The sequence below is a fragment of the Sinocyclocheilus rhinocerous genome, unplaced genomic scaffold (genome assembly GCF_001515625.1).
Source record: "Sinocyclocheilus rhinocerous isolate Xijiao unplaced genomic scaffold, SAMN03320098_v1.1 scaffold1294, whole genome shotgun sequence".
NCBI classification, from domain to species: domain Eukaryota; kingdom Metazoa; phylum Chordata; class Actinopteri; order Cypriniformes; family Cyprinidae; genus Sinocyclocheilus; species Sinocyclocheilus rhinocerous.
The window spans coordinates 1,056,230-1,081,977 of record NW_015656157.1 but is presented as its reverse complement, the minus strand read 5'-3'; the positions used below and the strand labels follow the sequence as shown (position 1 = coordinate 1,081,977).

Sequence of the window (25,748 nt, the reverse complement as noted above, 5' to 3'; positions counted from 1 at the left end):
CGTCTGCGCTTGTTTACATCAGAGTGCGCACGAGTCTTTCATGCAGCATACAGCGGTGTTGTGCATTTTGACCAGTTGATGGGAAAAGTATAAATAAAATGCATTCAAAATTCGGAGTAATTTGTAATATATAATTATTCACGGTATTTAGAAGTGCCCACCATAACAATATCGTGCATATTCATTACCGTGATATATCGCATTACCGAATACCGGCACAAGTCTAATATGTATGTATGTATATGTGTGTGTGTAACTTTGATTGACAGCAGTGTTACTGGAGAGGCTGAGTTACGCTTGGACGTCCCTGATTCCATCACCACATGGGTGACAGAGGCTATTGGTTTGTCTGCGGAAAAGGGTCTGGGCCTGGCTCAGATCACAGAGCTGCGCACATTTAAGCCCTTCTTCATCGACTTCACCCTACCGTACAGCGTTGTCCGTGGTGAACAAACCAAAGTCCCACTGACAGTGTATAACTACCTTCCTACATGTGCAGAGGTGTGTGTGCATGTGTTTTTACACAGAAAAACTGATCACCATTTGCTACAATCATAACTATGATTCAAAAGATAACAGTTGTCACAGATAGTTAGGGCCAATAAGCAACCACCTAAAACATCCTAGCAATTGCCAAGCAACATGCCAACAAACTTAGTAACTGAATAGCAACACTTTGGCACCATGGCAATTAATTTTGCACAGACAAGCACCAAGACACTTGCATGTCTTTGACTACCATAGTTGCTATAGAAACCAGTTTCTGCCTTTATATCATGTGGACTCAAATTTTATTTAGTATCAGCTTATTTTTGACTTGAGGTATGTGCAGAGAAAAGATTTGCAGCAATTTTGGCGCTGAGGGGTTTAGAGGTTGAATCCTTGAGGAACGATGGGAGGCAATGAGTTAGGCAGCATGGAAAATGTGCAATGCACCTCAAAAATTCCCCAGAATCCTTTAGGAGCCCTTGGGAGTCCATGCCTTATAAGTTTGAAAATGCGGAGAGCATGTGTTTGTGTGATACGGAGAAACTCCATGACTTATTTTTACGCCCATTCTCTGTAGGTCCATGTGAAAGTGTCAGTGCCCAAAGGGATCAAGTTTGTGGGTCACCCAGGAAAACACCATCTTACCCGGAAAAAGTGTGTGGCACCTGGGGAGGCCACACCCACTTTTATAGTACTGCTCTTTTCTGAACTGGTATCTGCCAACATCACAGGTTAGTCCATTGAATACTTCATCAATAGGTAAACCAACTCTTTTACAGAAACAGTATAATAAATAAAAAAAACTTCACGAGGTGCATCTTGGGATACTTTTTAAACAGTATTGAAGGAGTTCACCTGTATGCTAGACACTTAGATCAGAAGGTTTTTAGGATCATGAGAAACAAATTCTGTAAAACGTTTGACTAGAGGTTTAAAAAATCTTGTGCTTGCTTCATGTTTGACAAGAATTGTGTATTTGTTCTCACTATTGTTTACAGAAGGTTTATTATTGCAAACATTCTTGGGAATATTAATCAATCATTGTCGCATATTTTGACTCTTTGACTTGGTTCAGCCTGTCCTTGACTTATGCAATGACCCATGCTGGACAACAATGTTGTTCTTTTTAGGCTATCAGACAAGGAAAAGTACATAAGGGCATAGAGGTGGGGGTCTTTTCTATGCGTCTCTGTGGCATTTCAATGAATTTGCAGGTCAGTGCTGGCCAATGGGGCCCCCCATGGCTCTGTCCTAGTCCCCCTGGCTCCAAGTCCTTCCTTCTCACTACACGCATACAAAGGGGCTTTGCTGGCAAGCAGCCATTCTGCTGCGAAGCCATGTGTGTATCCTATTATCCCCAGGCCATCAGGGTCTCGGAAGACATTACGGGGTTTGTTAAAAAAAAAAAAAGGAAGAAAGCATGCTGCTAGAAGTCTCCCATTTTTGCACTTGTATATATCTGTATATGTATACTTTGCCAAACAGCAACTCTTCCTCTCATATGCACCCACAATGCAAGTAAACCATTTTCACTGTGATCTGTCATTTCTCATATTTGTTTCCATGGCAGGTCGCGCCGTGGCCTACAGTGAGCCAAGTTGCTGCTCCGATGGGCTGCAGTCCAACAAAGCAGGCAAAGTGGGTGAGGAACAGGAGGACAGCAGAAGCCCCGTGGGCATGGACTATGTGCGCAGAAGCGTGCTGGTAGAGGTGGGGACCCTGGATCTTATTGTCACTATATGTTGTGTTATGAACAGGTGTATTATGTAACTGTTTAGATACTTTTTGAATGTACCAATTGATTGTCCGAGCACTGTATAGTTAGCACTGGGAATCTGTTGTTGCTGTGTTCCAGACCAGAGAATTTAAGCGGTACAAAGTTAAAAAGGAGTGTGCAGAGGAGTTATGTGATTTTGCCTGGAGCAAGGAGTGTGTTTTTAGTTGTTTGCTGAAATATTCCTCCTTCTTGCTTTTCCATAGCCTGAAGGTTTACCTAGAGAGTACACATACAGCATCTTTTTCTGTCCAAATGGTAAGGTCTTTCCTGTCGTTTATTAATTCTCTAATATGTTCAAACTGATAGTAATAGTTGCTAGATTCGTGTTAGAATCAAAAGAATGGGAAGTTTATTCTCCAATATTTCTTCCCTGACATTTCACAGAGCGAATCCATATCTCCACACCCAACAAATATGAGTATCAATACGTCAAGAAGCCAGCAAAAGTCACACACATACAAGTGGCCATCAAAAGTCATAACGACGCCCACATTGCCCTCTCGCCCAGCGCACATGACAACTCCGAAATGGTGGAAATTGTCCTGGGTGGGCGGCAAAACTCACGCACCTGGATTTCGCGGAGTAAGATGGGAGAGCCTGTTGCCAGTGCCCCAACGCCAGGAATTCTATCCTGGGATGAGTTCCGAAGCTTTTGGATCGGCTGGAGAGGAGGTGGAGTGCAGGTAAGGTAGACTTGAAAACATTAGGAGATGCAGTTTTTGATTTGATACCTACCATTTAGATGGCATTTCAGGATGTGACAGATGTGACTTTACATCAAACTATAGGGAGTTATAAGCAGATTTATTGAATTTTATGACCACAAGGGGTCACTGTCATCAAACTGAACAGGTTTGTTCGGAACATGGCGGCAGTAACGCTTACCAAGTTTCGCTTCGGTAGGGAAAAAGTTTCACTGAGTTACAGTTCACTTTGTTAGAAGGTAATCAGTAACGTTTCTGAATATCAAAAATCCATTCGGTACATTTTGTGAGTCTTGTCATTTGGTAAATATCTGAGATGATAGTGAAAAATTGAATGCGAATTGTAGGAGGAGTTGTGTTGCGCTACATTTTTAGCTTGTCACTGTAAAACTGCCTACACCATTTTCAGAACCGCTCAGCTACTGTCATGCTATTGAAAAATGTAGTTGTGTTAGTAATGTTGCAATGTTTAGTTAGTTGCTCCCCAACACTGCATACTGAGGTCATATTCTACTGGTTAATGCCACTGCAAAGACCCTGTGATTTATGACCATTGAGTAGCTCTCACTGGCACAGAGAGATTCACATCCAGCACTGCTACTCTGCTGCACTGGTATACTTGCATATAGCTGGGGCTAGATTTGTTTTGAAAGTGATGTATTTTCATTGTTGGATGTTGAGTCATGTTTCATTGTATATGGTCAAATATTTGATAACAAATTCTTGATAATATTAAGGGAGTCTGTCTGTTCATGGAGATTCCAAACTGGGTCTATGTAGGCTTAAGGTGATGTGGGCAGCTTTTGCCAAGACTTGGCAGTTGTTGTTTTTTATGAGCTCCCTGTGCTTGTTAAATGCAGTATTCATCAAACTGCTTTTTGAGTAGAACTTAATTGGTTTCCATGTTGTTATTATTGAATTAAAGTGTTGTCATACTTGCTTAGTTTCCTCTGAATGAGTGCATGCATATCTCCACCTTGTCATGCACGGATCAGTTCATCATTTTGTAAGGGTGTTTCCGAAAAGGAAACATTTGAAAAGAGGCTTTTATTTTCACAAGCTCTAAAAGCAAATACAAGACACCTGCACAGTGCTTCTCAGTTTAGATGCTTCTCTGTGTATAGCTGGTCGATTAGTTGGTCTTCCAGCCTGACCAGTTGAAAACTACCTCAAACCCTTTTGAAACAATCTAAAAAGACCAGACAAACCATCTTGGCCTAGTGTGGAGATCAGCTTAACACTATAGTCTGGTTTCATGGTTACATAATCTTTCTGGTGATAGGTGGGGCATGGCCTAGAGCCATCCAGTGAGACCCTGATTCTGCAGTGGGCCGGACCACTCCCTGCTCAGGTGCGATATATTGGTTTCTCCACTGGCTGGGGTTCTGTAGGTGAGTTTAGGATCTGGCGCAAAGAAGATGCAGACGAGAACCACAATGAGGCCTTCACTCTGGGAGTCCCACACAATGTGGTGCCAGGCTCAGAGAGAGCCACCGCCGCCATGATTGGTAAGGATGAATTTATAGAGTAGCCAACCCAACAGAACAAGCTACTATTTCACCTTAAAATGTGTTTAATTTAAACATGCAATTGCTGTTGTGACTATCTTTTGTGTCCCAGGTGATGTTATGGGGCCCACCCTCAAAAATCTTGACAAGCTCCTCAGACTCCCTTTTGGTTGTGGAGAGCAGAACATGATCCACTTTGCTCCCAATGTCTTTGTGCTCAAGTACCTTCAGAAAACCCATCAGCTCAGCCCAGAGGTGGAGGCAGAGGCCACTGACTACCTACTGCAAGGTACAAGACAGAACATGCTTTCATTCTTAAATGCGTCTTCTTGATTATTAATCTTCTGAAGAATTATTTTAAAGTGATTGAAGGTCTGTACGAACGCAGTGCAAACAATGCCTTGGGTCTTCCAATGTACCTGGCAGGTTATCAGAGGCAACTGACATACAAGAGGCAGGATGGTTCCTACAGTGCCTTTGGGGAAAGAGATTCCTCCGGAAGCATGTGGTAAGCTTCTGCTGTGTGAAGTCTGTGCATGCCGTGTCTGCTAAGAAGTTGGCTTTAATTACATTAGCGTAAGCCATATTTGTGTTTCTTGCATGTCCTTTATTTAACCCCCATCTCCAGTCAGAGAAAGGTGAACTTCACAAACATCCATGTTTCTTTATTTTTCTACAAATATCTTCATATATTCACACACCCTGCTTCTCTATCTGATTTATTATAGAAAGTTAAACCTCAGATTGAAAGCATATGAAGTTTGTTCCCAAAAAACCCAAAGAAAAATGTTGTCCTCATGATATTGGCCTATATTTGTTTAGCACAAAAAAATCTAAATGATTCATTTATTTTTACGCATGGTTGTCTGACTTTTAATAGAGCCATGGATTGTAAAATGCCAAACTGACTGTACCCTGGAGCCTTATTAACAAACTACTAATAAGCTCCCTGACTCCAGACACTGGTGTACAGATTTATTGGTTGTTTTGGGGGATTTCTTCCCGTGGTTCAGAACAGTCATCATTAACTATGCCCTCTGTGAGATCAACAGCCCCTAACCCCCACTATATTGCCTGCTCTGCCGCTGGACACACAGGAGCCTGTGTTACAGGAAAATTAACTTAGCTTTGGCTAAGTTAAAGCAGGGCACATACTTGATCCTTGTCGCCCCTCATTCCTGAATAAACTTGCATTACTACTCATTTTAACTAGTTAACTAGTCATTCAGAAAAGTAGTCGACTAGACGGCAGGCTAATGTTTATTCCTATCCTTGGTCTTTGCTGTTTCTGGAAAGTTCAATGCTGCATTGGCAGAGAGTATGTGAGTGGAGAAAATGTTTGCACAGTTAAGCACAGGTGAGAAACAAATGTGTTGACGCAAGGTAAGAATGAATTGAGAAACCTTGACACCACTAAAGAATACTGCATTAAGTAGTGTACTTGATGGGGGATTCCATTTTAAAGCTGTTGGGACATGGTCCAGTGGGTATGTCAGACCCTCTCCCGGATTTTACATTCGTCTGAAAATGTGTATAAGTCCGAAACAACCCTGCTTTTGTTTCTGGTCCAGTTTCAGCTATTAGCACTGATCATTTATTGCCAGGTGAACAGCAGCTCCAGAGCTGGGCTAATATGTCCCAGCTTGGGCTGAATGATAGAACAGGAAATTGTGGTTCCTAATGAAAAGATTGGCCATAATGGTGCAGCAAGTATTTTATGTCCCATCAGCGCCTTGGTGCCCTAGTAATGCCAAGGCGTTCAAACCTAATCTTCTTCAGTGGAAAGAGCAGCTAATGTTCTGAAACACCATGGAAACATCTCGGGTTACTTATGTAACCATGGTTCCCTGAGTAGGATCATACTAGTCTTGGCCTGTCACACAGGGGCTACCGCACGTTTCTCTTTGTATGTGCTGAAGGAACTGTCTCAACAGACCCCTAGTAGCAACACCCTGTTAAAGTAGGTATCCAGAGGATACATAGGAGGAGTGGTGCCCAAGGCGGAACCGGGGTTTTAAACCACTCAGAAAGAGCACGAAGTCGTTGCGCGTAGCTCTTACCATGCAGGATTTTAGAAAAGTGGGCAAAGCATAACGTGCACACTTACCACTTATGTGGATTTTAGAAAGTGGGCAAAGCATAACGTGCACACTTACCACTTATGTGGATTTTAGAAAAGTGGGCAAAGCATAACGTGCACACTTACCACTTATGTGGATTTTAGAAAAGTGGGCAAAGCATAACGTGCACACACTTGAAATACCGTTCTAGGGGTTCTCGTGGCACCCTGAAAGAGCAGCCCATAGATAGAAATAGCGCATCCCCAAAACGCTATGTCTACGGCTATAATGCTGGAGTGGCTAGCAGTAAATCTGTAGCTGAGGGAGCAAACATCCAGCTCTCAATCGAGAGGGAGCTCAACCTACAGCATGTTCCAATGGTGGAACAGCTAGCAGTTATTTAGCTGAGGGAGCAACACACCCAGTTCTCAATTCGAGAAGGGGGCTCGACCTGCAGCATGTTCCAAAGCTGGAACAGCTAGAAATAATTTACTTAGCTGTGGAAGCAACCCACCTAGTTCTCAGTCGAGAAGGGGGCTCGACCTACAGCATGTTCCAATGCTGGAACGGCTAGCAGTAGTTTACCTTGCTGAGGGAGCACAAACCCAGCTCTCAACGAGAGGGGGCTCGACCTGCAGCATGATTGTAAAATCAGAAGGGTAAGCATACTGCAAGCTAGCCAAACACTCAGCGCATCAGGGAGGCAGAGGAAGGGCCTATTCACCTGATGCTGCTGGTTCCTGGTGCTCTGGAGAAACAGAGAACTCAAACTTCTCATGTGAGAGGAGAACTCCGAATTCAGAGGAATAACGTTGCTCATTCCAGGTAACCCTTTGATAAAAGGGGAGCACGGCTCAATACTACCACGAGGACAGCCCATGGAGCGAGGAATCCAACTCCTCAGAGAGGATTAACGCTCAAAAGAAAGCACCAATTAACGCTCAAAAGAAAGCACCATATTCACAATAACCCTCAATTGTGAGGGGAGCGATGCTTCCAGTGTGTCGACAGGGACACACTAGTTGAGTGAAGCCCAAGGTACCGGGGTCTAAACCAACTCAGAGAAAGGGAACGAGATCAATAACGCGTAACCCTTACCATACAGGATTTTAGAAAAGTGGGCAAAGCATAACGTGCACACTTACCACTTATGTGGATTTTAGAAAAGTGGGCAAAGCATAACGTGCACACTTACCACTTATGTGGATTTGTAGAAAAGTGCGCAAAGCTCAATGTATGCTTCAGACACGGGTCACGACGAGGCGTTCCCCATAGCGACCCCTAGAGGACGCAGTTCGAAGTTCCCATGAAAGGGAACTTTTATTTATAAATGCCTGGAAGGTTGGTGCAACTTTAGCAGAGTTTTGTAATGTGTGAGGATGCCTTCGAAAGTGGAGAAAAGATGTTTAGACCTTGGACCAGATCTGGCAACCCATCTTCTGGCATCACTCGCTGGCATCAGCATGTCTGGATCCAATGTGAGCCACATGCGGCAGTAATCTACTCTACACCCCCCAGTAACCCCCAGCAATCCCACAAACTCCTGTAAGGTTGCTGCAGAACTTGAGCAAATCAGGCGTAGTTCACCTAAAACTAAAGGAGTAGTTTCAAACCTGCTTGACATTCTTCTGTGAACCACTTATTGTGAAATGTTAAATGTATTGGCTATTCTTTTCAATATTAAAAGTGAATAGGGATCCAGGCTGCTGAGGTCAACAACAAATGCTCTAGACATGGAGGAAGAATCCCAGATTAACAGAATGCAGGTCACATTCTGTTGTTGGGGTGCCTTAAAACCACATAGAAAAATTATATGCTTAAGGTTAGTAGCTTTTCACCTCAAGTTTATGCATGCTTGGAGTGGTTCACCACAGATGTTTCAGGATCATTTTAAGAGCCCTGTTTGCCTTGAGAGTCCTGGCAGAGATTTCTGAGCATTCCAAAGCATTAGGTAAGGCGACTTCTTACAAGGGTTATGTTGTGAGAAAGGCACCTTGCAATCCTCTGACCGAACGTCTTGCGCAAGCCTAACTAGAAGAATCAGGGGTGTCCCCTTCACTTTGCTGCTCTTTATATAATCCAAACACTTTCTAGAACCTTTCCCCTGGGTCAGGCAGTTAAAGTCTCTGACACATATTACTTAACATTATAAAAATTCCTGTAGGCTCAATGCTCCAGTCTTATGATCTCTCTTGGGGAACATAACATTCAAGGCCAGGCCTGCAAGGACTCCGTAGTGTTGTTTGGGTGTTTGTTTTGACATCCCTAAATTACATGCTGCAGAAAAACTCCCTGATTGTTTATTTATTGACCTTTATTTTAAGTGAAGTCACTTGTATCATCATCTGGCCACTTTGAGGAATGGCGTCATGACATGCCATGTTGCAGTTAAAACGAATTAGCACATGGTTTGCATGTTTGTAGAGCCCTGGTTCAGTTGACTCACAGAGGTGAAAGCATTTACAAGGCAAAGTCACCCAGCATTTCCATTAGCTGTTTCTTACATCTTTCAAAGTTCATCCTCGCTGTGACGTTTCAAATAGCTTTCATTTTATGTATGGGATCCCATACTTTGCATACTTGATTTGGTATTCTCCAAGAAAATCTACTTTATTCACATCCACACTAAATTATGCAGCTTGACTTCCAGGCAAAAAAAAAAAAGTAGACAATGGACATTCATGAAATTTTTTACACTTTCAAAGAATCCTTTACAAGTTGCCTATAATGAACTCATAGCATAAGACATCAGTGTTGGTATCTGTTACCTCTTGGTCCTCCAGGTTGACTGCATTCGTACTGAAATCATTTGCTCAGTCACGTGGCTTCATCTTCATTGATCCTGAAGAACTACGTGCTGCCAGATCCTGGCTGATCACTCATCAAAAGGAAGAAGGATCATTCCCAGCAGTGGGCCGGATACTCAACAAAGACCTACAGGTACATAAATGGAGACCTTCTTTTTGTTTAATACTAAGCAGTTTGGAGTATCTCTGAGATTTGAGTGAGATGGGTGAACTGGGAAAGATCCATATGAAAATCTGTGCTCTGGCCCACTTAATTTGTAAAGGTTTAGACTAAAGTTTCTACAAAAAGGATAGCTTAAACCAAGATATGTTTACACTTGATACAAAAACTTTTTAGAAATCCTAGAAGAACCATTTCAGTTTAGTTGTGTCAGAACATTGCTTATTTAAGCCAACAGTCCTTAGGTTTACAAGCTCTCATCAAACTGAGGAAGCTGGGATAGAGGTGTTATTTGTCATCACCCTGGTGAAAGTTGCTCTGTCCAATTCCTTTTAAGGGTGGGATTCATGGAAAGATCTCCTTGACTGCGTATGTGGTGGCAGCTCTTATGGAAACTGGGATTACAACTGAGGTGAGAGATCAACCACATCTTCCACATCTTGTTTATCCTATGTCTCATTAAACTACCTCTCAGTGAAGTCTCTTTTCGCACAAATTTCCGGGATCCGTGTTAAGAGGGCATTCCTGTTCGTAAGATGATGGATGTTCTGGCAAAGAACCAACAGTATTTCTTTCAGCCTTGTGATAGGTAATCTAATATGGAAGCTTGCTGTCTAAATCTAAAGATTTATGATAAGAACATGCAGAGACAATGGAATTCTTTTGAATTTTTCACCCTGCCAACATTCCTTTCTTCAAACTTAAAAGAGATTTGGCAATTCCATTAAAAACACATGAAGACCAAGTCACAATTTCTATACATTGCCCAACTAGTGCATACATGCATTCATTGCCATTAAAAATGCAACAAAAAAGAACCAAGTTGTATATGAATTAGGGCTGTCAAAGTTAACGTAATAAAATTTGTTAGATTAGATATTATAACTGATTGGACCTGCATGATGACGTTGATCTTGATTAAAATATTTTAATTGTTTGATAGCCCTAATTTGAAAGGGTTCAGTCATTTTTACAATCAGAGATTTCATTAACAAAACAGCACTCGCTCGTTCCCGCTAAGGTTAGCTTGGTTTAGAGCCAAGCCTTGCCAACCTGCTCTCTGATATGTCGCTTTGGTAATGTGTAGCATTGCAGCCTTCGAAGTACAGACAGAATGAGACACTACAAAGACCCTCTTCTCTCACTCTAAAATCGACTTGATGAAAAGAATACCTGTCAGATTAGCGTACATGGCTGCTCAGGGCTAGGGTCCAGGTTCCATGAGAGAAAGGACATATGGTACAGATGAAAGTCAGTCCGCTGATGCTAAACAGATGAAAGATCATTAGCAAGGTTGTACGTTTCTTAGGAAGGAAAAGCTGAAGGATTGGAATGGATTTGTACTGAAGGTTTTTGAAGTTTAGCACAAGAAACACCTGCTAGCTATGTAAAAGCTAAGTGATGAATTAACATCATTTGGGAATGTTTTACTACACCTTAACAACACCTAGAAGTATGTTCAAATACACTTACTAAGCTATATTTATTCTCCTCAACTAATGAATAGTTCTGAATGTTTTTGTTCAGGAGGAGAAGGTTGCTGTGGCTAAAGCTAAAGCGTTTTTGGAGAGCAACACTTACTCTGCTGACGACCCATATACAACTGCTCTGTCCGCATATGCACTCACTTTGCTTCGTAGTCCTTATGCTCCATTGGCTCTGCGGCGACTTAACCACATGGCCATCACCCAAGGTACTTTATTAACGTGTATTAAAAGATAGTTGTTGGTTAAGCTTAGCATGTTCTTGATCTAAAATGTTCTGCTGTCTTTGCAGATGGTTTCACTCATTGGAGTCTTACTGGCAGTACTGTAACTGATGAAGACACATTCATGGGCTTCAATGATGGCCTCTCCCAATCAGGTCATCAGTCAGTCATCCATCAGTTAATCAACTCACCAACAATATTCAATATATTAAACCTTTTTTCTGCTTTATTAGTTGTGTCAGCTGAAGTTGAGATGACAGCTTATGGTCTACTCACCTACACACTTCTGGGTGATGTGGCATCGGCCCTACCTGTAGTTAAATGGCTATCACAACAACGGAATGCCCTGGGTGGTTTTTCCTCAACTCAGGTGAAAAATCTTTGGTACATTCTTCAGTCCTTGGTTGTGAATAAAAGATTCATGTTATGCTTGTTTACTGCATCTACTTATTGTGCAATCCATAGTATGCAAATGTTCTGTTTGCCCCCCTACAATCTACTACATTTGCTTAGAAGTGCAAATCTTGTTTCCCACAATTTCCCAGATTCAACCTGACAATAGGTGAATTTGTAATAGCATACTACTTTTACTATTTCTCCCAATTTAGCCCATGCATTGCAACTCTCACAAATGAACAAGTAAAATCAGCAATGCTTTTAAAGTATCATTATTGAATCATTATTTGATCTAATTGGCAAGAGTGGATCAAAAATGATAAATTCTATTACTCAGATAATAACTGTGGACAACTTAAGCATGTGCATTTAAATATATGCGTTTTGTTGATGCTTTTAAGGAAGAATACTCTCTTTTAAGTATTAAGTGTATATTAAGTGTACACTGTGTAGTATCCACCTTATTTTTTATGCTAAATTAAGCTATTTCCTTCAGCGTTAAAAAAACTATTTTGCGCTGCAACCAGTAATTTTATGATTACGATGATCAACATCAAGCAGCATAACAGACTGCTTTTGTACTGCTAAAATACCTGAAAGCGGATGATACCGAAAGCCTCACACATTCAAGTTACACGTACCTGCTCTTTCTTTAAAATAAGGTGGATACAGTAAGTAGACTACATTAGTGTGTCCAAATATAGTGTAGGCTAAATATGCTTTATTGGACTTGAGTTTCTTTTATTTTTCCAAAAACAGGATACTTGTGTGGCACTGCAAGCCCTGTCTGAATATGCCATCCTGTCATATGTGGGCGGGGTCAATCTCACCATATCTCTGGCTTCCACTAATCTGGATTTCCAAGAAACTTTTGAGCTCCAATGGGGCAATAAGAAGATTCTACAAAAAGCTGTGGTAAAAAAATCCTTCACTAACACTATTGACAATTCTACATTCTACTGTCGGAGAGGTATTTTCAGTGAGGGCCTGAACTTGAAATGTCCCTCCTCTCAGCATCTGCTTGGCACATCACTCCATTTTGTGATTAGCAGTGTCAGTTTAAATGCATGTAATTTGGATGTTGGACAGGGGCCAGACGGTTAATGTATTTGCTTATACTTGCGCTGTTAATCTGATTGATAAGTCTTGCATTCTCTCTCTTTTTGTTCAGATACCCAGCATTCCTACAGGACTGTTTGTCAGCGCTAAAGGAGAAGGCTGCTGTCTAATGCAGGTACTATTTGTTTCTGGCACACCTAATCCCAAATTCTCTTCACGGATAAACGATTGTACTCTTCGTCCTCCTCCTCCTCCTCATCTAGAGGCGAATCCCTCCGTGGCGACAGCCAGCTCTTTTTCCAGGGGAAATTCAGTACTAATGTTCACATTCCTGACTTTAGAATGGAAAGATCTGGTAAAACTTAAGCAATTGTATGCCAGGGGTATGTTCTTTCTCCTGTAATCTACCCCCTAGATAGGATGGTCTATTTTTTGTAAGATGTCCCTCGGAAACAATAGACTCATTCTGGGCCACAAAAATAAGCAGAACCACGTCAGCACCTTGACCTAGAACGTTCTGTTCTCAGGTTGTTTGGAGGAAGCAATGCAAATTTTAAGAATCTTGCATCTGTGCGCAAATAAATAGTTTTGAACAAAATCCCTTACACTAAATATTAAATTTTGGCATGTAATTATGTAAGGACATAAATGAAATAAGGACATTTTTAGGTCACCAGTGGTACGATTTACTCCTGGTTAGGCAATTAAACGGACAAAAAAAGTCCATTCTTTAACTTTTCTTTGAATGGAAATGGGGTGCCAGATGAAACCATGGTGCTATTGATCATATCCTTGTCTCCATCCTCAGATTGATGTATCCTACAATGTGCCTGATCCAGTGGCTAAGCCAGCCTTTCAGCTTAAAGTCGATCTCAAGGAACCCAGACAGGAACATCACATCCAGCCGTCCTCAAGACACAGGTCTCCTCGCTCCCGTTCTCATGCTGATAACCGATCAGAGCTGAGTCGCAAGCGAAGAGCTCCTGTAGACGACGAGGACCCTGCGGCCCACCAAGACCACCTGGACTACCGTGTTACTTTGGAGGTTTGCACCAGGTAACAGCATCGACAAAAGGATTTGATGCATTTTGAGGTCTATTTCACTTGATCTAGTTTGATATGAATAAATAACCTTAGATTGAGTTTTGATTTTAGAGGTGTTGTTTATGCTCTGACTCCGCCTGTTCCTCCTCAGGTGGCTGCATGCTGGTTCATCCAATATGGCTGTCCTAGAAGTCCCACTTTTGTCTGGCTTCCGTGCAGATATCGAGAGTTTGGAAAGGGTGAGATTGCTCTTTTTTTGTGTAATATCTCTCCTAGAACTTCCCATCATTTGTCACATTCACATTTCACATTATTCAAGGTAGACATGAGATTGACAAGGTGTCTCTGTAATAGGACAGTGCATCTCTCTGTCTCGCTCTTTCCTTTTCTCCTTTTCTGCATGTGTCCTCTTGGCAGATGAACAGTTTTTACATCTGGAGGCCATTTCAAAGGAGGCAGTATGGCGTGGAATTTACCAGTTTCTTTCACTCTCTCACGAACACATAAACATAAACACACACAGAACACTTGACAATCGTTCTTATTTGGATTGTGTCAAATAAAATAAAAACATGAAATTATATATGAAAGGGCCATAATGTCCAGAGCAGCGGCCTGGAACAGGAAATGCTCAGGGGGGTCAATCAGCCCCACCTCCCCCTCTAGCTGGGGGTATGTGGGTAAACAGAGGTTGGTTAAGTCACCTTTGCTGTTCCCAGTCAGCTGATTGTCCCTCATTAGTCATGTTATAGGTCCCAGGCCTCATGTCCTCCACGCTAGTAAACCGACACTACCTCGGGAGCTGTATAACGTGAACCAACTCCGAAGCTCACCGCGGTGGAACGTGTCTCATTAGCACCATTAGCCAGTAACGAGCTGGCTTTACACAGCCACCTCTGGCTGGCTCCATGTTTATTACACGATCCCGGCTGTTCACATTCCTCGTTTCGCTATGGGAAGCGAGATTGCTTACACCGTCATGTCTCATTGTTTTAATTTATAGTAAGGGGGAGGACATGCTTGGAAGATTGTTTGCTTCTCATATATTCCACAGTGAAAATCAATATTTTTTTTACAATGAACAGTGAAGTCAACAGTGTTATTTACGTATATGTCTATAAATGTCTAATTACGACAACGATCTTTGGTCCCTAAGGCAACAAGTTTCCTTTTTTAGACTTTTTATTTTGGCAACGCTAACAAGCACGGCTTTTTCTGAAATCGTGTTCTCTGCTTGTGGCTTTTGGACAAATTAAATCACTCTTGGTCATTTATTTGGGGCTGCCGTCATACTGTGTATATTTGTGTGTGTTTATGTTCAAATGTGTCCTTGTGGCGCCAGCTCACACTGGGCCCCTCATAAACTGTGTCCGAGTGCTTGCCACCTTTCTCTTTTCTCACTCACACACACATAGGATGTAGGATGTTAAACGGCCCTGACTAAATATGACATCTTTAAACACCTTGTGGAAGGCAGCGCTGTACATATACTCACATACTGAGTATACGACATGAGGAGTTCAACTTTTTGCAAATGTGCAGTGATATTGTGCATTGGCAGTCTGGTTGAATTGTTAGCATGACAGCTAGCAAGTTTAAGAAGTCAAATATACAGTATAAAGATTAAGAGGAATTCCTGCCTTAAAGTCAGATTTTTGTTTGACGTGGTTTACTAATAAATTATAACTGTTACTTACATAGAAAGTGAAGTTTTTCTCTTTAACTCAAGTTTTTCCCTTTAACAGAGCTAGCTAAATGCTAGTTTATTTTCAAGAATGAAAAATCTTGATTTATACCTGAAACTTACCTGTTAGCCACATTCAAAGAATGGTTTACATGTGTATTGTGCTTGTAATAAATGTACTATAAGATAAAACCATTTATTAAATGACATATTAGCTTTAGCATTTAAGTTAGCATTGTTTACTGTGCTAAATAATCCTTCTTTGTAATCATTTTGTTCCCAGCTGTTGTTGGATAAACGAGTGGGGCTGAAGAGGTATGAAGTAGACGGACGAAAGGTTCTCTTCTACTTCGACGAGGTGAGTTAAAGTCACATAACTACAGCTTTGTGTAACTCTAGCAGCACTTTTGCATAACATGAGAGCTGTATGTTAAAATACTTGAGGTTAAAGTCTCATATAACTTCAGGTGTTTTGTCAGGGGAGCATATTAAGGATTTGTCATTGTAAAGTCTGCTGGGGTCTTGTCTTTTCCACAGATCCCCAGTCAGTGTATGACCTGTGTGGTCTTCAATGCTGTGAGGGAGTATATTATGGGCAAAACAGCTCCAGTGCCAGTGAAAGTCTATGACTATTATGAACCAGGTGAGTTTGGACCATCCCACTCCATACAAAAGAGTATCGTGGTGGCACCATAGTATAGAAGTGGTATTTGTTTAGATGGTAATACCATGGTACTTTGGTATATGAATATGGTAATCATTCAGTACTATGATACCATGGTATTTCAAAGAATAACAGGGTATTATTTTGCAAGACAGTAAAACCATGGATGCTTTGTAAGTTTGAGAAACAAACAAGAGTCAGAAATATCGTAATTATGAGTTCCGAGCCCATGAATGACTGAACAGCCGTATTTACACTTGGAGAAACTCTGAATTTTAGATTACATGCGAGATATCAATCTCCTGAGGGTGAGTTTGAATCATATCGGAAAGTAAGTTTGTTGTGATTGGTAAAGAATGATTTTGCAAAGTTATTATTTTAATTATACATGCTGCATTTCACTCATTTTAAAGGCGCAACATTGGCCTACAATAAGTGTAAAGTTAGTCACTCCCCTTTTACTGTTTACAAAAACAATATTTTTGCTTAGATACAATGTACAAGTGATAGCAATTATTTTCATCATTATGAATTCAGATGTAGTTATTTGGGTCAACGGGAAACCACTTTTTGTTTTGTTTAGGCTACTTCAGTGTTATTTTTCAGACTTCTCCAACTTCTGAACGTGACATTGTAATAACTCTTTGGTACAAGCTTCCCTGGTGCACTTAAAGGCAGCATTATTCATAACCAGTTCTTTTATTTGAAAAATCCAATAAAAAAAATACATGGACAACACGTTTTTCTGTTGAGATTACAGATTACACACAACAACAAACAGGTGATGTACCAGTGTAAGTTCAGTTTGTGGCTAAATTACTCTTACAAACAATTCTTTTTAATGAATCAGAAAAGTGCTTCATAAATGGACAAACTAAATGGCTCCCTCACTCACTTTTCATTACTGAAATATCAGCAAGTTATTACTTTTAGTTATATCCCGTCTCTCTGTCTTTTGAATGACATGAATTTTGCACAAGGCAATTTTTTATCCACTTTGTGTGTATGTGTATACAGCATTTGAAGCCACTCGTTTCTACAACGTGAGCGAGAGCAGTCCACTAGCACGAGAACTATGTGACGGCACCACATGCAATGAAGTGGAAAGCTCCAGCAATCACTGGACGGGTACATCTTTGTCTTCTAGTATGTCTACTTCTAATATCAAATACTTCATATTTAATGACTCTTTCACTCTTACCCTCCAGGCTTTGTGCAAGGCAGCCAGTGCAACAACATTTTTGATTGTCCGGAGGAGGAACACTACGAGCGATGTACGTGTTATCGTGACTGTGGCTATGATGGCGAGCCCGTGTGTGGTTCTGATGGCCAAATCTACCAAAACCAGTGCCAGATGGAGGTGTCCGCCTGCAGGAACGGCACACAGATCGAGCAGATGCCCTTCAGCCACTGTCCACAGAGTAAGTTCTGCGACCTCCCTGCGAATTTATAGCCTAGACGTGTCAACAAAATCCTCTCCTCTTTTTTTTTTTTTACGCAACTTAAGGACCCAAGCTTTGTAAACCTGTACCATTTCATTACGAAACTCGTTTTCACCAAGATTTATGCCATGTGACCTTGAACCAGGTGCTACCCTCCCTAGACACTTTAAGATGAAGTCATGCTTGTTGCATAATTAGAGACATGTTTTTTCCTTCCTTTTAAGAGGTCAATGCGCAGGACTTTTGGATACGCACAGGCATGGACATGCGGGGAAGACCGCAGATGTTTCAGCCAAACAAATCTCCAACCTAGATCACTGTAATGTGGATCAGAGCTTCCATAGGTTCATTTTGGTCTGTTGCTGAGATTCGTACCTTGCCATTTGTCATCCGGTTGCTTGTTTTTTCATATCACAGGCGAGATTAAAGCCTCATCCACTTGCGCATCAAAGAGAATCAAAGTGTTTTCAATACTTTGCAATTATCCGTGTCCAGACAGGCCCGATACGAAGAATCAAACCCATGTTTTCACTACTGAGAAAAACTAAGGTGCGTGTACCTGCTTTGGTAGGAATAGCTGTTCAGGTGCTGCAGTTGCAGATGATATAAACACATACATATGCTCATACACACACCAGTATATGGTGTATTACAGGGCTCCCCAAATGACAGAGCGCTTTTGTCCGGGGCCTTTTGACAGAGAAAAGAAAGGGGGAGGCAGAGGGTTAGAAAAATCCTGTCACATTCCTTTCCGACGAGTGGACCAACAACAAAGGGGCTTTCTTGTTTTACAGAGGACCGCCATCGGGAGGGGGACACAAAAATGGTTATGCGGGAAATCAGTGCCAATATGGTAGACCACAGTAGCATGTTTAGGGCTGCGTGATTTTTTTTTTTTGCAGGTTATAGATCCTAAATTACAAGCAGTTTGGGTTTTAGTCTACTGGTACAGTTATATATTCACAGTGATTTTTCTGGTTAAATTGAAGCAACATTGTGAATATTGTGATTATGCTATTCTTTTATTTAAAATTTTTGCATCAAGTTTCCTAAAGATTAATTTCAGAATCATTAGTGTCTGTGTGTTGGTCAGTGTGATTCATTTTTGTAAATCAGTTAAAATTGTCTCAAACAATTAGTTCAAAACTCATCAACAATTTCTATTGTGCATCACTAAAAAAAGTTCTTAAAAATGTATATAATTTTGGAATCGGGTTTTATAAAGATACATTTATGAATCTAAAGTGTCATTGGATTCATTCCAGGATCGTTGGTGCTCTTACTAAAAATTCAGAATCAAAAATGTTGCTACTGAATAGTGTGATTCATTTTGTGAATCTGTTCAAATAGTTTGTTTCAAGGGATCAATTCACAACCCTTCAGTGATTCTTTTGTGCATCACTAAAGAATTTTCCAATAAGCTTCTATCACATTATTGCCTATGGTATTTTTCTGACACTATTGTTTTAGTAAGAATATAAATGGGTTAAATGTTGATTTTTATTACCGTGTATTGTAAATCCATATAAATTAATATAATTAAATATATTTAGTGAAAACATTGTGGAAATGTCTGAAGTAATAGATAACAAAATATCAGAACATCTGGCATCACAAGTGCAAACAAATGATATTAGACTTGAATCTGGAAACCAGATATGAAACACTGAGCAACTAATGTATCTGTTTCCTAAATAAAGTACTGCATTGAACTTTAATTTGACATGTTTATGTGTGCATTGTCATCCTACAGTGGAGGTGGCCGTAGAAGAGCGAGAATGTGCTACAGGAGAAGAACCAGAACAGGAACCTCTACTCATTCCTGCAGGTATCATCTTCTCCTCTTCTTCTCTTCTTCTTTTCTTTGAACACATCTGGATCAGTGCCCTGCAGGTGTGAGCGTGTGCCACACATGGGCAGGTGTTGAAGAGTTCAGTGATCAGAGGCTACATGCATAGAAGCTTATGCATGCACAGGCCTGCATATCAGCCCAGACTACATTAATGCTCGGATAATTAGTATCCCAGCCTCCTGTCGATCACCTCACACCTTCCCGTATAGGGCTTGGCCTGTTCAAACACCATTAACTGTGAGTAAAAGTTGGCTGGATTTGATAAGTACAAATTTTAATGCAACAGGTTGGAAATCAATGCTGTAGTATCTTTAGCAGGATTTATATCCCTCATATTCTTTTTTGACTAATACTTTATTATGCTTTTCTTGCAAACACAGTTACCAGCAATGACAATAGCAATTTTCATTGACTAATTCAGTGTGGACAGTATGACTGATAACAAATATAAAACATAAATACAATAGATATCCCTCATATTCTTGATTTTATTGGAGTCCTTGTAATATATGAAAAAACTGTGAATTAACAATTGATTCAAGATACGTTTTCTAAAACCCAGTCTTATCTCCGCAGAATTTTGCTTTTCAAGAATGTATCAGGTTTTAAGGATGTTTAGATATTTTATTGGAAAACGGGGCAAAATTTGAAAAGGAAAAACATTACAACCCATTAAGAAGCAAAATTAGCAAGTTACAAGTGCTCATGATATCACATGCACTCTCATCTAGGTGTGTGTGTGTAGGTATGTGCGTCTGTGTCCATTGGAAAACTCCCAGACTGATTAGACAGTCTCTTGCAGAGCTGTTGTTAAGACTTGCCTAGTATTGTGTTTGGGCTGAGAAAATGTGTCTATAGGGCTGTGGTTATTGGGGTTCCTCAAGGTTATGGTTTTGGCCCGCTTTTATTTATTTTTTAAAAGTTTACTTAACCTAGGAGCCTCCTGTTTAAATGTTTGCGAGAATTTGCAGTTCTTTTTTGCTTGAGGTAATTACCAAGTTTGTTTGCGACCTATTAATGATTGAGGTGACTTTCTTGGGTTTGCCATTTGTAAATCTGTTTGGAAAAACTCACACCATTACCTGTGTAGCAGAAATATGTGTTTTGGAAATCTGTGAGAGCATTTCCTTGACACAAATTCAGCTTAGTCCTAGATCACAAATGTGTTTGAAACGCATTCAATTGTGTTTTCTGATTGAAACGCATTCAATCAGAATTCTGATTTACAGTGATGTCTTATTCTGACCTAAGCTCAAAAAGAACTAAAAAAAAAACACACATACATTTATTCAACTCTTCTATTACATTAGTTTTATTTATATGGATGAATGTTGTAAAGATGTTGAAGGATTATATGGAAAATAAGTAGACTTCAGTTTCATGTATAATTCCAAACTGCAAGAAAGACATTTATTATCCTTGATGATTAAGTGGTGCTGAGCAGCTGTGTTAACAAAAGCCCATAAACTAGGATTTGTCTTTTTTTTTTTTTTTTTAATTTATGGACATTTCTAAGTTAAAGCCTTGCAAACATTCTCTGTGGAAAGATAAATGAGTTAAGACACCCAAGCTGTGAATTCTTAACATTAGAGATACATTTACACACTTCTATTGAAACATATGACAGTAATAGAATCAGCTTGAGTTGCTGCTTTATATTTGCAAGGAGCACCCCCTTCAGGCCATTTTGTACATGTATTCTTTTTCTGTCAGTCATGTAGTCTGGCAATGGATATATTTGCTAACTATATTAATTTAAAAGACAATTTTATTTTTAACAACTTTTATTATTAACAACTGCTAAAATGTTACTTAAATTCCACAAACGTGTTTTTAATAAAAAGTAAAATGGGCCAAAAACATACACTCAAGGGACACCACAGCCAAAATGAAAAAAAAGAAAAGTTTTCTTATCTTGATTTCCAGAAAAAAACATCTAAATGTCTTTTGGAACAAATCAAACAATGCTTTTGTCGAAGATGGCAAATTGTTTTGCAGCATGTGATTTATTTAATAGGAGGGGAGGAGCCAGGCTCTGTAGCTGAGGTGTCCTATTATTCTTACGAGTATGACCCAGACACGGACAGCTTTTCACCAGAGAGTGAGGAAAAGTTATTGCCTATAGGAGAAGAAGAGGAGGCGGCAGACACCGCACAACGTCTGGGTGGACATATCCTCACAGTGGACACAAAGGACTCACCTGAGCGATGGTGAGATACAACCCATTTACCGCAGTCACTTAAAGGACTATTTCTTCCAAAAAATGTCTTGACCTCGTAAAACATTTTCTTTTTCATTTATGTGTATAATAAGCATCAATCTTTTGTCTGTTTCTCTGCCGCCTCTACAACAGAGACCCCTGGCCGCCAGCAGCAAATGCGGGAGCTCCACATTGTACATTCTCTGTGAATATGTTTGTGTGTAAGAAGGGCTGGGAAAAAGAGTGGTACCCAGTCTGTTGCAATGAGATGACAGCTCTGAGTGTGTGTGTGTGTATGTGTGTGTGTACGAAAAGAGAGATTATATCAGTTCTCCTTTCTTTTGTTTTTTAAATTCATTTCCATAGCTCTTTACGTTTAGTGATTGTATGACGTCTCCCTGTATTCCTCTTGTAATCTAGTTTTAATAGTCCAGTATTTATGTTTGTAAGTATAATTTACCTAAAAATCTAATATTTTATTGTTTTTGCTTTCTATCTGTGGTATTTATTTGTGGCTAGTGCCATTTTGTTTGGTTCGTTTTTTTTTTCAGTCAGATCCTCTCTTCTTTCTGAACACAATCTACTGTTGTGGTTTTACAACCCGTTAAAATGTGCTGTGATGGAACGTGCACTTCCAGAGCAGAAAAAATTCACAAAATTGTGCGTTAAGGTGTGTAGGTACTATTTTTACTTATTGACGTCTGACTTATTAATCGGAGAGGACACTGCAACTGATAAATAAGCTTCTTTCCCAGTCACCCTATGCTAAATTAAACAAACTCTGTTACACAAACTGGAATATGATTTGTACAGAATATAAGCTATTTTGACTATGCCTCCATTCTAAATGAAAATTGGCAGGCTCATATGAAATCTGCACTTTTAAACAGAATGTCTCTAATGTGATTATTCAAATTCACTGAATAATTTGGTTTAATTTAATGATGTTGTTAAGGTACCAATAAGAGTTTCTTACTCTCAAGTCCCATGTAACATATTTTACTGTATTTAAATTCGCCTAAAATCAATGCAGATTTGCAAAATGGCCTTATGTGAATTTGGAAAATCACTTAAAATTAATTTAACCTTCAATGATATCACATTTGGAAAAAAGTCAATGAGAATAAACTTTGTATGCAATTTGTATCATGTGTGAAAGCTGTTTTGCTATGCTTGAATTGCAATTTGTATTCGGTCTGTTCCATATAATATGCAAAATTAGGATACCAAATGTATATTGAAAATACCATATGTATATTTTGGGTGGAAATTTCTAAGTATTTTAGGCAGCATTGCTCACAATCAGTTACTAATCATACTGGAGAATTTGGTTTGTGATGATTCTCCAATGTGTAAAGACCGTATACTACAGTTCTGACGCAAACGCTTCGCATATGCATACAGTCAAATGTGTAGTATTTCAAAGTGTTCTTCATCTTCCAATTCTAACTATTTTTCTCACAATTGCAAGTTATGAACTCCGAGTTCTGACTTTACATCTCACACAGTACGCACACCCTAATGCATGCGTAAAAAACCTTAGTATACTTTGGGCTTTATTATTGCAGAGCAATCTTATGTAATCACAATACTACTGTATGTACTAAAAGTACATACATTTATGTTAAAGTTGCTTTTAAACTGTTTTGAGAGAATCTATTGTTCCTGGTTAACTGCTTGAGCTTCTTCAAAGCTCTCTGACACTTGTTTGAAGGTCCTGGCAAAACATTGACCCCATGTATTGCTGTTTACTGGGTCAGCTTGTGAGAGTTTGCCTATGTTGACATCAGCTCAGGTTACCTTAGGATTGTTAATGTTTGATGGTCAGTGCTGTGGTGAACATATATTCACCTATCATGTTTCCAGTGATTTTAATAGCTCTCCCAGAGTTTGTTACAATGCATTTCAGTTGGATAGATAGGAATACTGTACATACTCACTTAGATGTCCTTCAGAAGTTCCCATCTTCTCAAATGTCGAGGGCCTTTTCTATGCAGCTTTGCAGGGGGGCCCCCAGCTGCTGGTCTCCTTAGCGACCCATGCTTGATGGTCCATCTCTGCTCAGATGAACAGAGTAAAGGCATGAAAGAGAAAGGGAAGCGAGAGGAGGAATTATCTGATGGATATACATGACCATGAAGTCAAGTGATAACACCTTTGTGCTTCTGTCTCTCAAACGCATGTGTATATTTAATGGGTTTGGCAGCCCCTAATTGAGTCAACCAGGTTGAATGAAGATTACTCCAAAGTGTTCAGTTTTCCACTTGGGCGGCTTTAGTTCTGACATCATCAGACGGTAGAGAACTTGACTGGACATACATTTCTACAAGGGTTAAACCTCCAGTCCCAAATGCGATCTTGACTATGAGTGACACTGAGAGGAAGCGTCCAGTCATTGCTGGCAGAGAAAAAGGTGAGCTGTTTTAATGTATATTTGTATATACTATGTACTAAACAACAGTCTTACCTTCAATGTCAGAAAATTGTGTTTGAAGGAAGTATCGGCATGTGTGGAATCAAATTGGTCCTCAAACATTTGTGGGCTGATGGCATGGCATTCCCCTGGTAGTATCAGAGACGATAGCCAAAGGCATTGTCTGTCCTCCACTCCAGGAAAAACCATCACGCCACTGCGATGAGCTCACATTCCTGCTGGGCTGCATCTACAGGGTGTGGATCTTAACAGATTCTGTCACAGCTGCCTGCCAAAAACGGCATCACTGCATATTTCTGATTACAAGTAGGGCTGTGCATATGTTTTGTGTGCATGACTACAGTATGACGGCTGTGTTTATTCAATCTTGTTTACAGGGCCAGGGCCTGGTCGATACATCCTTCCACCGGCTATTGGCTTTGTAGGCCATGATTTCACCAAGTCATCAAGTCCTGCCTACTCATTCCATGGCAGGATGACTAACAACAGTGAGTTTATATTAACTTGAAGTAAAATAAATGAGCTCAGCGGGAAATAACTCCAATATAACAGCTGGATTCTTTCTAGCTCATTTTATGCCAGGAATGTACAAATCATCAATGTTGACATTTTCACTAAAATCATTCATAAACTTGTATTTTGCTAATGTCACCACTAGAGGGAGACAGACTGCTGGAAATATCCATTCTTGAAACAATTTATTTTTCTTTTTTTAATTAATTTTTTTTTTTTTGCATAATAGTACAGTATAGTGTATGCCTTGGAATTATGATATTTTGTATTTTCAGGCCTTCCCATTAGCTACAAAAATCTCAAACATTTAAAAGCTTATTAAAATATTAGATCAGATTACTTGACATTTAATCATTCATTGCATATGATAAAATAAAATTAAAAGACTCTTGAAACCTACAATGTAACTTGTTTAACTCTACAAGTAAATACACATTAAATATGTGCAGTTCACGTGTGTTAAACAGTTTACTAGAATATTACTTGAACAATATTAAAAAGTATTGTGATGCATGTCAGTTTCTTTCCTGAGTGATACAGTGCACAGCATAAATGAGTACACCCCCTCTAAAACTTAACAAATTCAGCAATTACTCTTTACTTAGAAGACATGTTAGGGTTCTTTGGAGATGTAATGTTCCAACAATCCTGCTTGATCAATTACCAAAGAAGAATGCCAAAATTATTCAGCAAAATAAGATTTTCTTATCAAACTGATAAAATTTTGTGTTGCAAAAATGAGTACACCCTCCTGAAAGTTACTAAATAAAACTTTTTAAAAAATCTTTACAGGTTTAAAGCTATTTTTGATCAACAGGTAAGTATATTGAACCAAAACTTTTAAAGACAAGTAATTTCCTGACAATTAAAAGTGTTATATAGCTCACTGAATCATACTCAGACTCAATGCTGGCAGCAGTGGAACCACTTCGGAGAGAACTGCCACGTGACTTATTTCTTAACATAAAAGAGGGCAATGGTACAAGAGGAATACCAAATAATTGTTTTAAGTGTGAAAATATAGCAGAAGTAGCACCAACATTCAAAAACAATGGACTTGTGATAAGGCTCCTGAAATAATCAGGTCTTCACTTTAAGTTTTCATTTAGTGATGAGAGAATTTTTGCTAGAAAAAGAGCAGGAGAAATAACACGCAAGTGTCTCAGAGCCGGCAAAAGCTATGAAAAGAGTGACACTTTATCTCACAGAGTAAGATGCAGCATGCAGAAGTGACATGCATGGTTGTT

The 25,748-nt window shown here is 39.8% G+C and overlaps 1 protein-coding gene and 1 pseudogene across 1 annotated transcript in view; both read left to right on the top strand.

The window, feature by feature from the left end:
- Positions 1-22,600, top strand: part of LOC107719636 (C3 and PZP-like alpha-2-macroglobulin domain-containing protein 8) — a 30,898-nt gene extending 8,298 nt beyond the window's left edge. The window contains exons 20-43 of the mRNA XM_016527121.1: positions 270-501; positions 1,067-1,220; positions 2,060-2,199; positions 2,470-2,521; positions 2,651-2,949; positions 4,253-4,478; positions 4,591-4,767; positions 4,905-4,986; positions 9,322-9,478; positions 9,843-9,917; positions 11,033-11,198; positions 11,282-11,368; positions 11,447-11,583; positions 12,369-12,524; positions 12,781-12,843; positions 13,477-13,724; positions 13,864-13,951; positions 15,680-15,754; positions 15,934-16,039; positions 17,078-17,188; positions 17,269-17,481; positions 19,256-19,330; positions 21,372-21,564; positions 21,708-22,600. Coding sequence (XP_016382607.1) covers positions 270-501; positions 1,067-1,220; positions 2,060-2,199; positions 2,470-2,521; positions 2,651-2,949; positions 4,253-4,478; positions 4,591-4,767; positions 4,905-4,986; positions 9,322-9,478; positions 9,843-9,917; positions 11,033-11,198; positions 11,282-11,368; positions 11,447-11,583; positions 12,369-12,524; positions 12,781-12,843; positions 13,477-13,724; positions 13,864-13,951; positions 15,680-15,754; positions 15,934-16,039; positions 17,078-17,188; positions 17,269-17,481; positions 19,256-19,330; positions 21,372-21,564; position 21,708 — 3,313 coding nt within the window. The 3' untranslated portion in view covers positions 21,709-22,600. The remainder of the gene's footprint in view (positions 1-269; positions 502-1,066; positions 1,221-2,059; positions 2,200-2,469; positions 2,522-2,650; positions 2,950-4,252; positions 4,479-4,590; positions 4,768-4,904; positions 4,987-9,321; positions 9,479-9,842; positions 9,918-11,032; positions 11,199-11,281; positions 11,369-11,446; positions 11,584-12,368; positions 12,525-12,780; positions 12,844-13,476; positions 13,725-13,863; positions 13,952-15,679; positions 15,755-15,933; positions 16,040-17,077; positions 17,189-17,268; positions 17,482-19,255; positions 19,331-21,371; positions 21,565-21,707) is intronic.
- A 1,318-nt stretch (positions 22,601-23,918) lies between these two features.
- Positions 23,919-25,748, top strand: part of LOC107719568 (outer dense fiber protein 3-like protein 2) — a 4,857-nt pseudogene continuing 3,027 nt past the window's right edge.